This window comes from Psittacula echo (genome assembly GCF_963264785.1).
Source record: "Psittacula echo genome assembly, chromosome: 5".
Classification (NCBI taxonomy): domain Eukaryota; kingdom Metazoa; phylum Chordata; class Aves; order Psittaciformes; family Psittacidae; genus Psittacula; species Psittacula echo.
In genome coordinates, this window is record NC_137739.1 from 60,327,692 (window position 1) to 60,342,626 (window position 14,935).

Here is a 14,935-nt window from a genome sequence, read left to right on the forward strand (position 1 = left end):
CAAATAATTATTTTTAGACACTCCCTAATGTTGGCTCACTCTCCTGATCACAGTAACCTCAGTTCTTTCTTTTCCTTGTATGATGGAATATTCTCCATATTCTTCAAGATGCTTTGAAACAAGTAACTTAATTTCACATTCTTAATTCAAGGCCAGGTTGGATAAAGCCTTGGGTGACATGGTTTAGTGTGAGGTGTCCCTGCCCATGGCAGGGGGTTTGGAACTAAATGATCTTAAGGTCCTTTCCAACCCTAACTATTCTATGATTCTATAACAAACAAACAAACAAACGAACAAATACTTTCTGACCTCTTAGATGGAACTTCAATATACCTTCTTGTATAACAAGATTTCAAGCTGATTATTTAAATCTGACATTCATCCTACTAATTTTCTTCCCTTCTTATGCATATATCCTTCAGATTCTGCGTATCTTCCACATATACAAAGAATATCCTTCATACATAAGTGTTCAATCCCAAAAGATCATGTAAAAGATATAGTTCTTGTTCCTAATTATTTTTTGTCTTCATCAGTGGACTGGAGTTCAAGCAGTAGACCAACTTATTAGGGCACATGCTCCAGAACCACTTCTATTAGCTCTTTTTAAGCACAGTTTAAAGACTAAACAAAAGCAGCATTTATTAAAATCATACGAAGCAACAGTTGAGTAGAAAAAGTAGCATTTATTAAAATCAGACAAAACAACAGTTGAGTAGAAAAAGAATAATCTATATGTAGAAAAATGCATGACCCAGAATGCACTCAACATTCACAACTTTTATTTTAAAAACACATTCCCAAAGAATAAAGCTAATAAGACAAGTAGGCATGCATAAACCAGAACAGCCACCTTCTCTTGTTCCCTTCACGACTTTGGGAACCAACTAGATTACTATGCTGTAAGCATCCTTAGTTTACAGAATAGATACTAGTTTTCTGTGTCACAAGAGAAAAAAAAATAAAGCTTTAACTAGATTGGAGGGAAACATGGATTCAGTGGACAGGAAATCTGAAAATTCCAAATTGGCAGGCTATACAGTAACAGCGGGAGAAAGTGACTTAAATGAAAATGAGACTAGAATTTCAGAAAGCATATACTGAGCAGAACATGTGCAAGTCAGAGATGTCAAGTAAGCAATAACTCACTTCAAGAGCAACAAGTACATTATTGATAGCTTTAGTAATAGTAGCATACTGTCATTTTGTTTTACCAATGTAAAGTTTTACTGATTGCTTCAATGGGGAATTTTATTACATTATTACCTCTTTATGCAACATAAAAGGATCCAAATCAGATTAAAAGACTACTAACTTAGATTTTTGCTTCCTTGTCTTTTCCTGTGAGACTCAGGTCAAAAGAGGAATGTGTACACTTTGATATTCAGTTTAGCTGGTGAATGAAGTTGCAAAGCCACTGGCCATCATAGTTGAAAAATCATGGCAGTCAGGTGAAGTTCCCAATGACTGGAAAAAGGGAAATATAACCCCCATTTTCAAAAAGGGGAAAATGGATGACCCAGGGAACTACAGACCAGTCAGTCTCACCTCTGTGCCTGGCAAAATCTTGGAGCACATTCTCCTGGAAGGCATGCTAAGGCACATGAAAAACAAGGAGGTGCTTGGTGACAGCCAGCATGGCTTCACTAAGAGGAAATCCTGCCTGACTAATTTGGTGGCCTTCTATGATGGGGCTACAAAACTGATGGACAGGGGTAGAGCAGTTGACGTCATCTACCTGGACTTGTGCAAAGCGTTTCACACTGTCCCACACAACATCCTTGTTTCTAAATTGGAGAGACATCAATTTGGTGGGTGGACCACTCGGTGGATAAAGAACCGCCTGGATGGCCGCACACAAAGAGTTGGGGTCAATGGCTCGATGTCCGGCTGGAGACCGGCAACGAGTGGTGTCCCTCAGGGATCGGTGTTGGGACCGGTTTTGTTCAACATCTTTGCCGGTGACATGAACAGTGGGATTGAGTGCGCCCTCAGCAAGTTCATCGATGACACCAAGCTGTGTGGTTTGGTTGATACGCTGGAGGGAAGGGATGCCATCCAGAGGGACCTTGACACGCTTGTGAGGTGGGCTGATGCCAACCTTATGAAGTTTAACCATGCCAAGTGCAAGGTCCTACACCTGGGTCAGAGCAATCCCAGGCACAGCTACAGGTTGGGCAGAGAAGAGATTCAGAGCAGCCCTGCAGAAAAGGACTTGAGGGTGTTGGTCGATGAGAAAGCTAACATGAGCCGCCAGTGTGTGCTTGCAGCCCAGAAAGCCAACTGTATCCTGGGCTGCATCAAGAGGATCGTGACCAGCAGGTCGAAGGTGATCCTGTCCCTCTACTCTGCTCTCGTGAGACCTCACTCGGAGTACTGTGTGCAGTTCTGGTGTCCTCAACATGAAAAGGACATGGAACTGTCAGAACAAGTCTGGGAGAGGAGGCCTACCAGGATGATCAGGGGACTGGAGCACCTCCCGTATGAAGACAGGCTGAGAAAGTTGGGGCTGTTCAGCCTGGAGAAGAGAAGGCTGCGTGGTGACCTTCTAGCAGCTTTCTAGTATCTGAAGGGGGCCTATAAGGATGCTGGGGAGGGACTATTCATCAGGGACTGTAGTGACAGGACAAGGGGTAACAGGTTCAAACTAAAAAAAGGGAAGTTTAGATTGGATATAAGGAAGAAATTCTTTACTGAGAGGGTGATGAGGCACTGGAATGGGTTGCCCAGGGAAGTTGTGAATGCTTCATCCCTGGCGGTGTTCATGTCCAGGTTGGACAGAGCCTTGGGTGACATGGTTTAGTGTGAGGTGTTCCTGCCCATGGCAGGGGGGTTGGAACTAGATGATCTTAAGGTCCTTTCCAACCCTAACTATTCTATGATTCTATGATACTTTTAACAGCAAATATCCTTCTTTCTTATTCTAATCAAATAAAAAACTACAAGAGAATTCACACTCTTACTTATCATGAACACAGGCAAATATCTTCTAAGCCTTTTCCTCATTTTTTGAGAGAGCAAGCCTAAGGACAACTGAAATGCAGACAAGTAGTTTTGTACAGAGTACTAGTTCTAAATGAGGCCTTACCCTTGTACAGTATCATTTAAGACAAGCCTGTAGTAAGAGCTTCCTATTCCAAATATTTATGACTTACTTTATTGTGATTATATTTTTTATCATGCTTCTTCTCATTCCCTCAAGTAAACATATATTCTGGTACAAAGAACTGAGAAGTCAAGAGTTGTCATACTCACTTCTCAACCTCAATTCAAGTGTGAGTGCAAGATGTTGCAGGACTAAACGGGATCCCACAACTCATGACACAACACGCTTAAGACCTCATAGCAAAGTTTGCATGCAAACAGGTAGTTAGAGTCTCATGAAGTTTTTGAAAAATAATCTCTTTGCTGTGAAAGTTGTGAGGAAAACAATAAGGCACATTATACAGAAAAAAACCACAGAGTCCATAAAATAGCTAAATAATTGAATGTATAGCCCCAGACCTTTCACATGCAGCAGGTACAACATATAAGTTAGTTTTCTATACTTCAGAGTGAGTGCTTGCACAATAACTCTTGGCATAGGCCAGGTAGTTATAGAACTTCCTAAAAAGTTTTTACAAAGGGGTTTGTATGTTATTAAACTAACAGCATGAAGAGTCAATTTGTACTCTGTGGCTCAGTAACAACAAGAAATGCCTTAACACAGTTATATTCTACTGTGAAATACCATTCTTTCAGAAACTTCTTGCACGAATGAGGGGGAATTTTTACATACTGCTATCCCCAGAATGCTTCTCAAGCTTGGAAGTTAAAAATCCTTAGCAGGAACATCTAGGAAAGTTGCAGTATCACTACTACAGGAGTCTTTTAAGAATTAATTGTTGCCAGGGATGATGCAGATATAACTGACTGTGTCTTCGGCCAAGCAATTAGAGGACCTCTTCAGGCTAGTTTCAGTTCTGTTTTCAGTAATTTCATGCTATTGCAAACACTGGCAATTCACAGACAGCCACTTCCTCAAAAGCAAATAGAACTTCCATTCTGATCAGGTCACTTGCATTTAATGCCGTCCAGCAATTTGAAATCAACAACCTTTGACACACCTAGTGCACTACTCTTAGCTGTGACACTCTTAAGACTGAACAAAGCTTCTTGACTGCTCTGATGGTCTAGATTTCCAAAGCAAGAACCTCAGCCTGTTTGAAATCATATATTGAAAAAAATGCAACTAGCATTTCCTTGACAAAAAAAAACCAAAAAAAAAACAAAAAAAAAACACCACCACAACCAAAAACCCCACATCATAAAAAACAACTGTTCTTTCTACAAATGCCATTCCAGGATACCCAAGGTGTCCCTGGGTTCCTGAAGTTTGCAGGAATATTCTAGTGAGTTCTTGAAATAGTTCTGTCTACTAAGACAGATGGTTTTGGAGAAACATGACTACTAGAGCAGGATGCAGACAGACAGGTATGCTTCCTCAGCTTTTTCACTTACACACACCATCCACTGATAACATCCATTGCCAAGCCATTGCAGTAGCCTTTTCTGAAAGCAGTCACCCAAAAATTGCCCTGTTAACCTGACTGGATAGGATAGCTTTGCACTATGAGCTTAGGGACTACGTGCTATGATTATGAGTACCCCAGGCCAAGAGAAATTTGGCTAATCTGTTCATGAAGAGAGGGCGTGGAAGGTAGCAGTGAATGAAAGACAGCAGTCTAACAACAGCTAAAGGGGTATTTCAGAGGTAGCGCCTAGACAGTAAAAGGAGGTAAGGCTACTACTAGTCTGAACTTGAAGACTGACACTTATGAAACCAGCAAAACTTACGCTCTATCCTGAATGCAATAGCTGTAATATTAAAGTGATCTCAGACTAACAGCAGTGGCAAGGAAAAAGGAAAAGAAGTTCAAGTATGGGACTGGTTTTCACACACACACACACGTATAATTAAATATTTGGACAATGTTTCTATCTGCAGAAGAGAAAGAAATCCTCACATAAATACAAAATTTATTTCATTTTTGGCAGCCTCACATAGACCAAGAAGTAGTCACACTTTTTAATAGCTGCTTCTACCTATGAATATTAAACTGTCCTCACCTCTAGCCCTAACTACTAAAATACAACAGCAAGGGTTGAGTCTAAGACTGTTAAAACTCAAGTTTTTTAAAATTACTTCAGGAACAGAAAAATATACTCTCAGGCGATTTAATAGCTTAATGAATTTAAGCAAGAATCTGTATGACAGCTAAATGTGAAAATCAAAACCCTTAGCTCTTTCCAGTGATGTAACAACTTACACAATTTTAGCCTCTCTACCAGCTAATGGCTGGTAACACCCAAAAATTAGTACTATAAACTAACATAAAACTCCTACAGACCTTGATGATAGTCCACCTTTATGATTATCCCAATCTACTCAACACTGCATCTTATGTTAATACTGAGTATAAGAACCCATAAATACACAAAGAAGCATAAAAGCCATTACTTTTGGTCTGTGTACAGGCCTGTGCCTGAGTTCCTTTAACAAAGGAGAAACAAAGCTTTTTTGTTAGTTACAGTCAGCAATCCTACAACATCGTACAAAGCTCCAACATTGTGCTGAAATCCGTAGTACAACTGTGAACATTTTCCATCTTAAAAATTACTGGGATTTGAATACGACAGAAAAAGACTAGCCAAGCCATTGCCAACTCTGAAACATATAGTTAAAAGAGTCAAACATCTTATTCAATAATGTACTAACATTATTGTTTTTCTCCATAGTCTTAAAATTTAATGAAATTACCAAGACCATGCCTTAACTAAGATCAGATTTTTCACAAACTGTATTAAACTGTTACAAATCTCAAGCCACTTATTTTCCTTTTTTTTTAAGTGTATATTCACAAAGGGCTGTAAACTAGAATATATTACCTGCAATTTAAACAGTATTTGTGAGGAAAAAAGGTGAAGAAAATTATGCTAAGCAATACAAAAGTGATATATCTTCCTAAATAATGTTTCAGTTACCAAAACCTCAGCTAGAGCAATACTTCAAACATTCAACTTAGAAAAAACAGTGCACCTTACCCCCTGTTCCAAGAACTTTCAGGAGTTCAAAGTTTTCAATGCCAACTTTCTCTGCGTGGCCTGTCAAATTCGCTGAAGGACAAAAAAGACAAAAAAAAAAAAAAAACAACAAACTGTTAGATATGCAGTACAGGGAAACATCATTCTGACATACTACTGAAGCCTCAGTGACAACAAGTTAGCAGATGAACAAAATACATAGCAGTAAAAGGACACAATTGCATTCTGTATTCTTGTAACTTGAAAAGCAAGGGAGAGCAATTTTCTTGCTGCCATCAATGATCCTGGAGGTCTTAAAATCACAGAATAATCACTGAAGCCCATCTAGCTTGTATACACTGTCCCAACACTCGACACCTCTGAAGACTCTAGTTTCACCTTGTCTGTAATCTCTAATCACACAGTTATAGACAACAATCTGGTCATCCTTTAGCCGTAGCACCCTGAATATTCCCATATTACAGAATTATATGGTGCTTGAGATGACATAAGCGGAGCTCCAATAACTGTTTATGCATTTAACACTGAGTAGGAAAGATCTTGAGTCCACATAACAAAGACATTTGCTAAAATCTAACCTGCTACAAAGTTGTTCCATTTGTTGGGGAGTTTGGGAGGAGGAGGTTCTATGTTTATACAAATCTACAGAACACAGACTGACTTTTTAACAGACACTTTTACAAGCAGGGAAGTTAAGAGCCCTCTTTTTAAAAGGGATTGGGGGGGGTAGGTTTGTTATTTGTTGGTTGGTTGGGTTTGGTTTGTTTTTTTTTTTTTTACCTTTTATAAGCTGCTAAAAGAAAGCCTTAAGCAGTCCCTGGTTTTTTTCCATTTTTCATTCCTATCACAATATTATCCATTCATTTGCATCAATATGACTGCAGGCCATTCAGCAAAGCTGCTCATTGAAATCATCCAGGATAAAAGCAGTAAGGTAAAAAAGTAACCAGGTTTGATTATTCTTAACCAAGCTCAGCTCCCTGATCCACTTTATTGAGCAGCTGCATAAGCAGTTTTTCTAGCATAATTAAAGATTCAGCATCAAGCAGCAGAAGCTGCATAAGCGGGCATAGTTGCTAAAAGAATGCCTCACAAAGAGCAACTTCAAGCCATATTGTATGTCTAAAGGCGGGGGGGGAGGAGGGAAGGGAGAGAAAAAAAGAGAGTCTTAGGAAAATGCGAAGAAGCTTTCAGTAGCAGCACCATAGATTTAAAATACAATGATGTCTTAACCAAAAAAGGAAAGCTCTTTGACAGGAGCTGCTGAAATTAGCTTACTCCGTTCAACAGAAATTCTCGTGTGACTTGACATTTCTAAGAAACTTTATCAAGACAGTGTGCTTTCTGAATTACCAAAATGTATAGTCAGTCTCCATTCACAGAACTGCAGTAACTCAACAACTCAAACAAACAGAAACTTAAAGCTTCAGAAAGACATCTCTCTGCGAAGGAGATACAAGTATAAAAAAATCAAAACACTAAATACATGAAAAAACAAACTGGTGGCTTATTCCAACAATCCTAGGAATCTGCACACATACACAAATGCATCTAATTAGGAGAGGGTAACATTAGTGCTCTCATGCAAGGCACTGATGAAATCTCATCTAAAATATTATTTTCAATTCCTGCCATTCATCTTTACAGGGCATTAATCAAACTTGGTATAAGCGCAGAGAGACCATTTCAAATTTCTGGGAGATTAAAAAGTCTAAGTGAGCTTTCAGTGAGCTTGTACAAACAGAAGTACACGACAATGATTTTTTGTTATCAGTTCCATTTTAATAACTTGTACTAGGCAAGACAGTACCAGAATCATTAACCATTCAACGAGGCAATATGCAGCATGCAAGTTGAACTAAAGCTTGCTGTACTATTTTCACTGCAAACAGAACAATTACTGTTGCTAGTGCTACATCACAGTCATTGCTGAAGTTAGCAGTAAAGAAGATGTACTCATGTGCCAAGAAAGGATTAACAGCAGGTAAGACAAATCTAGACTGAGTTAGTGTCTATATAATTACAGTACGTCCTGTCAGAGTCAGAAAGCAGTTTGAATTGAAGCAACTTAATATTACATATTACTCTTCTTAACAAGTACTGAGAATGGTACTGAATGTATACAGTTTCAAAACTGTGTCTTTCCTGCCAAGGACAGCATGAGTCAGAGACTACCTAAAGAGACCAGACTAGAGTGTCCACAGTTTTAATGAAGCAGTGGATGCCACTGAAAAGATCCAGGATATAGAACTTCTCTGGATGTTAGCTGCGTAAGTGCTGAACTCAGTGGGAAGAAATTTTTCACTGAGAAATCACCGATTTCCATCTTCTATTATGGAGTACTACAGAAGGGTTTTACCATCTCACATCCTTTAAGAGCTGTCAGCAGAAGGCTTTTCAATTGAACATCCTTCTAAAAAGCAAAACAGTCATTTAATCCTGCCATATTATTGGCACTGAATAGGAAGACTGAGGCAGTGGAACACAGAGAAACACTGTGTCTCCATTAACACGCTGAAGATTTGTAGTGCTGGCTATAATCCTAAAGAGATATCAAGTCCTAAACCTAATCCATTAATCTAAACTGTACCACAAACCCAATTTAACTTGTATTCTGCATTCAGTAACATTAGTAAAACCTTTCCCATTTTTATGAGGTTACACAGTAAAAAGCCGAGTGATACCTAGTTTGAATTATATGTACTTGTTTCAATGTGAACTATAATTCTGCACTATCCAGTTAATGCTATTTTTACTTCCATTTAGGATGTTTAACTGCTTTATCATTAAAAAAAAAATAAAATAAAAAAGAAGCTTTCAAGGTTATTGTAATATTATTTTCATAGTAAAAGGAGAAACTACATCACAAATCAGCACATAAACACTATAAAATATGCCCCACTTCATTCTTTTTGCATTATACTGAGGAAAAAATCCGTCACACAGATCAGATAGCTAAAAAGTGCTGCATAACGCACAGAGGTATGATAGGACATTTTACAAACTCTCAGAATTACTCCTTATAAAGCAAGAAGTAGGGTAAAAAAAAGAAATAAATTCAAAGCTACAAGAAGAGATTAACAATTCCTTGAAAGTGCTTCTCCCAGCGTTGCCATGACTGGTAATGGCTTGCTTCACAGCCTGAGTTCTGCATTCGGTCCATCTCTGAAATATGCCCTGAGAAATGCAAGCTGTAGACCCTGTGCCTGTGCCATGTGCTTTCCAATGACACTGCTAAAGTAGCTCTTTGTCTTCATCTGCTGAAACCAGGTGGTGCAGCACTTTCTGACATTGTAGCCGAGATGAGATGCAGTTTCTCCAGAATTACAGTTGTCATGCCAACATTTCCTTCAACTAGCTTTCAGAAGCATATATCCCAAAGACCAGTTTATTCACCAGTCACTCCCCAAAACCCAAATGACCACTGCCAGAGGACCTTTCGCAACAAATGATTTCAGCAATTCTAAGACAACTGTTCCAAGTTAGAGAGGCTTTAAAAGATTGTGTTGACAGAAGAGTGAAAGGACTGTGATCAGAACCTGATCAAAAATTGTCTGTTTAACCTGCATGAGGGTAACCTATCTGTCAAGAGTGCAACAGGATCTACACACTGTCATCTAGCCAGCAATATTTCTAGCAAATAGTATAACAATATTTCAGTGTACACAAAGATGCCACTCAGAAACAGCAGCTTTGGGAAAGATCTTAAATAAAGAATTGAGCAGAAGGAAAGTAATTTTGGAAACAGAAAATGTACTTCTTCATGCCCCCCTTTTTTTTCTAAGTCTGTTGATACATAAGCTGAAGAGTACCAAGAAAGGGAACTAAGCTTGGACAGGAGGAAAGTACTGCTCAATTCAACAGGACAAGAGTTATTCCATAAACAATCTGAAGCTATAAATGACACAGCAGTATAAAGGATGCTGGTACATCATAGGGAAAAAAAAAAAAAACCAGTAAGGTGATGGGACCCTCTAGGAAACACGCTAACTGCAGAGATGCACAATTAGAAAAAGTTTCTACTTACTCATGTTCTACTCTAATTCATAGCAATCAGCACTGGATCAATACAGTAAGGAGAGTATGCAGGTGAGGGCAACAGCTACACACAACAGATCAACCCAAAACCAAAGACTGAAGGGGACGGCCAAGACATCACAGCATCCATAAAAACAAAGAGTAAGCGGTTAAACTACTCCACTACAGACAAAAAGAAGGCAAAACAAGAAGCAAATACCTAGAAATATTCCCATTGCAAAGACAAACCTTCACATGCAGAGACACCAATGCATGAAGGTAAGTGGTGTTGTTCTCAGCCCCCTGGAAGCAGGACAGCCTGCTTAACTCTGGGAACCAGAACAAAGTATTTCTGCTTTGGATCTCCAGATGACATAAGAGACGTGACTGTTGCCTGCACTGTATCTGAACTTTGAGATGGCCAGCTATGAACTAAGAACTGTGGAAGCTGGTACTGTTCAATTACTGTATTTGCTTTTAATTGTACTTTTATGATATTAAGAAACAGTATATTAAGTGGTTGTTTTCAAATTAAGATGTGCTGTGTCCTCTGTTTCTGGACTCCATTGCATACAGGCTTTTGAAGCAGACAAGAACAACTATAGCTTCCTCTACTGAACTAGATCAAGCAACCTTCAAAGACAAGCTCTGCCTGAAAGCTATGACTTGACTACTATTCTCTGCAACATCAAACCAGCTCTGCTGTCTTATTGAGCAGAACAATGAACCTCAGGTAACTTAAACGAGAACAGAGAAAGTTAGAAGGAAAACAGGACAGAAGGAAAACAGGACAGCAGACATTCTGTAGTATTTCAAACTACTAGGTGTCCAGTGCCTGGTACCAACATCAACTTGATTCTAACCCATTACTTCAGAGAATGGCCCATATCCACTCACTTAACACATCTATTTTAAGTTACTTCAACAAAATATAGATGTTGTTTTCAAAGTCATATGAACACAAACTTGAGCTTATTCCTTACTCAGAGTGAGGAGTAGGTGTTTTTCCTTGAAATTAAGCAAAACTGGCACATTCCTTTTGGGAGGGGGGCAGGGTGATGACAGCAAAGGGACACAAACACAAAGCCATCCTCTAACAGAAACCACACAACTGTTGCTAGACACTGAAGAAAATGCATCTAGGATGTTATACTAATTTTCTGCTATATATAAAGTTACACTTTGATTGTAACTGGTTACAGTAACTGAGAACTACTTGTGAAGGGAATTGAAAAACATTCCAGTCCTTGAAATCTGCCAGTACATCACAAACTAGTAATTGTCACGTCCCTGAACAAGAGTACCATTTAATCAGGTCAAGGATCTATCTTACAAACTTAAAAGGAAATTTAAAAAGCATATAATCTCAAGGACTACCTGCATTTTTTTTATGTCAAATGAAGAATTTGGAGCAAAAATAAAACATGCACACAATTCTGAACTCGCACCAAAGAAGAGAAAAATGTAATTCATGTTACTCTGAACCCTAGGATCACAACTAAATAACTGGGGTGACAACTGTTCATTCTCTATAATATTAGATGCCTAAGAGGACAACCATATGAACTGATAAAATATTCAAGATCTCACAAAGCTGCTGTTCCCACTCTAGAAGGCCTGGAAGCCAAAACTTTACACAGCCAAAGATGACAAAGACCTCTGAAGTATCAGCGAAGTGGAATACATTACATGGAAATTTGGAAGCATGAAATGCTGAAGGGAACATGACAGGAAACTATCATTACCATTATGAAAACAGACAGAAGCTGCAGAAAACTATCCTACCAAATTTATCATTTACACATCAGAAGCTGAAATAAAGATAAAACTGCAGACGTCAGAGATTAACAACCCAGACTTACAATAGTCTGAACTGGAAAATGCTTCATGTTAAGATTCATTTGCATTCACTGGCAGTGGCCCTTTTGCTATTACAGAGGCAATTTTGCTATAAGGTTTATCATTACTGCGAGATGCATCACTATGAGTTATCCAAGATTTAACCTAGAAGCACCTCCATGGTTAGCTAGAAGCTTAATGTGCGGTAACACTATACATCACATCATAGTCAAAAAAACCCAAAATGTAATTGGGCAAGATAATAATGAATAAAGCTGGTATAGATAATCTAATGCTGAACAGAGTTAAATCAGTCAGATCAAAATAACCGATATTTAATGATTGTGCATAGCTTTTCAAACAAGGAATTATACCTAAAAAAAAAAAAGATACAAATCAACTTTGGTCTTCTCTATCATTAGAAATCAGTACAACACTTAAAAAATACACTTTATTCAGTCACAGACACTTTGGAAACTGTGTTAAGAATAACAGAACATAGATTATCACCAAAACAAGAGCAACTGACAATTTAAATGTTGATGGAAGGTATTTACATATTAGTCTTTGCAGACATTAACTGGGAAACCTAAGAATTATCTTCAGAATTATCCTCTCTCAGGTAAAGCTTTTATAATCATCTGTCTAAGCCAGCATGAAATATTTTGACATCAACAAAAAACGGGAAGAGGAAACAGTCACAATAGATCACAAAACAAAACACACACAAAAAACCCAAATAAAGTGACCATGTGTAATAGGAGTCCTCTGTAAACCAGGTCATCTGCCTATCTATAGAATGACTCAGAAGCAGAGCTTGCACCTCATCGTTAGGATTGTACAACGGGGGGGGGGTGGGGGGGGTGGGGGGGGGTGGGTGGGAAGAGCACATCCACAGGAAGGGAAGAATGTTTACCATAAGATATCAGATGATGACAAGCAATAAGGGGATCCAGCAAATATTTATATGAAGAATATAGCTGCAAATCACACCATCAGATAACCAGTCTTTCTCTTATGTTTAAAGAATTCTGGCAAGTGTTCTCTGAATTGCCTCCTGAATAAAATCCTGAAGTGTATTAAAGTGGCACATGAGCCTCCTAACTTTTGTGGAATCCAGCATGAGCTTTTAAACCATCACATTTAGAATACATTGCAACAAAGCTAAACAACAGGCTGACAACAGCAACTGTGACTACTAGTCCTCATCTACATCAGACATTTTATATCACTGAAGCAATGACAGCAAAATAAGCAATGGTACCAGGCCCTTTGACAAATCATATTAGCAGGTTTGTTAGACTCCAAAGCCTGAAATAAAAAACAAAAAACCCACAACAAAAAAACCCGCACAATAGATCAAGTCACTCTTCTCCTTGATAACCAAAGTGTATCATAATCAAAGTTACAAGAAGATACTAACAATAACTTGTTACAGTACAAAACATTTTTAAGAAGAACTGATTCTGTGAAGAGTAAAAACTAAAGATTTAAGTCATAATAAGGATGATTCATAAACTTAGTCTCTTAAAACACTTTTTATACTTCCCACAACAATGAGAGCACACGTATTTTAGTGCTGAAAAGAGAAAAGTAGAAGTAAAAGCAGTCCAAGTTTTCAACATAGTCAACTATTAATATCTCCTGATCTCTAAAAAATATCTAGAACATAGTCAAATTTTAAGAAAAAGTCTCACACAAAGTATTATTTTAGAAGTCTTTAAAAATCTTTAAACTTTCGTAAGAACATTTCCTTTTAAAAATAAAAAATAGAGGACTGTAGAGGTGCCAGATATAGCTCCATAGTGAAGGCTGACTACTCTAAGGCATGATTCATCATGTTTCTTAGCCATACGAATTTTCACAATGCCTTACATATAACACAAACTTACAGTTTACAAATAAATCTACTCTAGTTTAAGTTCTTATTGAAGGAGGAGAAAATAAAACTTTGCAATATTAAACCCTTCAAATACTCTATGTACTTATGGTCTGAAGCCTTTTATGTTTTCATACTGAATTACACATTCAACTATTTGAGTCAAGCGGACGTTCCAAATTCTGCCTCTGGAGCCTTGCAGCCCATGACTATGTTGATTTCTGGGCTGTACATGCCTTTCTGCATATATATATATATATATATATATATACACATATACGTATACCTACAGCCTATCACCCATTCATTCATGGAATGTCTCAAAAATTCCCTTCAAGATCCCAGTTCTGTTTCTCTCTGCCTCTCACTGGGGAAAGCAGGTAGTGCGCATACATGAGACAAGTCACATACACTGAACGTTAACGATCCTTTGATCCTCATTTTATTTCTTTTCCCCAAAACCAAGAACTAGGACAGAAGTCAAGAGAAGGTGGGACAAAATCTCATTCTTAATGGTCTTACCTGCCTGCATCACAGTTTTTTCCATCTCTGCCCATATGCCTCCCTATCACATGAAAACTCTAATAGGCTTTATATTTACCATTGTTCCATTCCATGTCATTACCAGTAAACAGACAATGTGAAGAGGCAATGACATACTTTTTTCACTGTAAATAATACAAAACTTCTTAGGTCTCCAAAAATAAGTTATACAAACTCTAAGGTTAGCCTTCAAAAAATAAAACTTTTTCCTCTACAAGGTTCCAGAAATAGATGCTGCAGAAAATTTCTTTTTCTTAGTATTTTCACTGGAGAGCTTCAGTGAGAAGCAGAGACAGTCATCACTTCCTACCATTTGATCTTTGGCTTATTTTTTTCTTCTCCTTCTTGAAAACAGAAGGTGATTCCACTTTCCTCAAAAACTCATTTCCCTCTCAAAGTGAGAAAAGATGGCAACTCTTCTAAAGTGGCTGAATTACAAGGTTTCTGCTGAGGAAGAAATGGTTTGTGTGACAGGAGAAGGGGGAACAGGGGGAAGTTGCTATATATATATATATTAGGAGAAAATCATTCTTAACTGAAACGTGTCCTGGAAATCACTGCTGTGTCTAATCT

General features: G+C 38.1%; 1 protein-coding gene across 4 annotated transcripts in view; it reads right to left on the reverse strand.

The window, feature by feature from the left end:
• Nucleotides 1-14,935, reverse strand: part of RPS6KA5 (ribosomal protein S6 kinase A5) — an 84,847-nt gene that overhangs the window by 66,539 nt on the left and 3,373 nt on the right. For all 4 annotated transcript variants that reach the window (XM_080617492.1, XM_080617491.1, XM_080617490.1 and 1 more), the window contains exon 2: nt 6,085-6,156. In XM_080617492.1, coding sequence (XP_080473618.1) covers nt 6,085-6,156 — 72 coding nt within the window. The remainder of the gene's footprint in view (nt 1-6,084; nt 6,157-14,935) is intronic.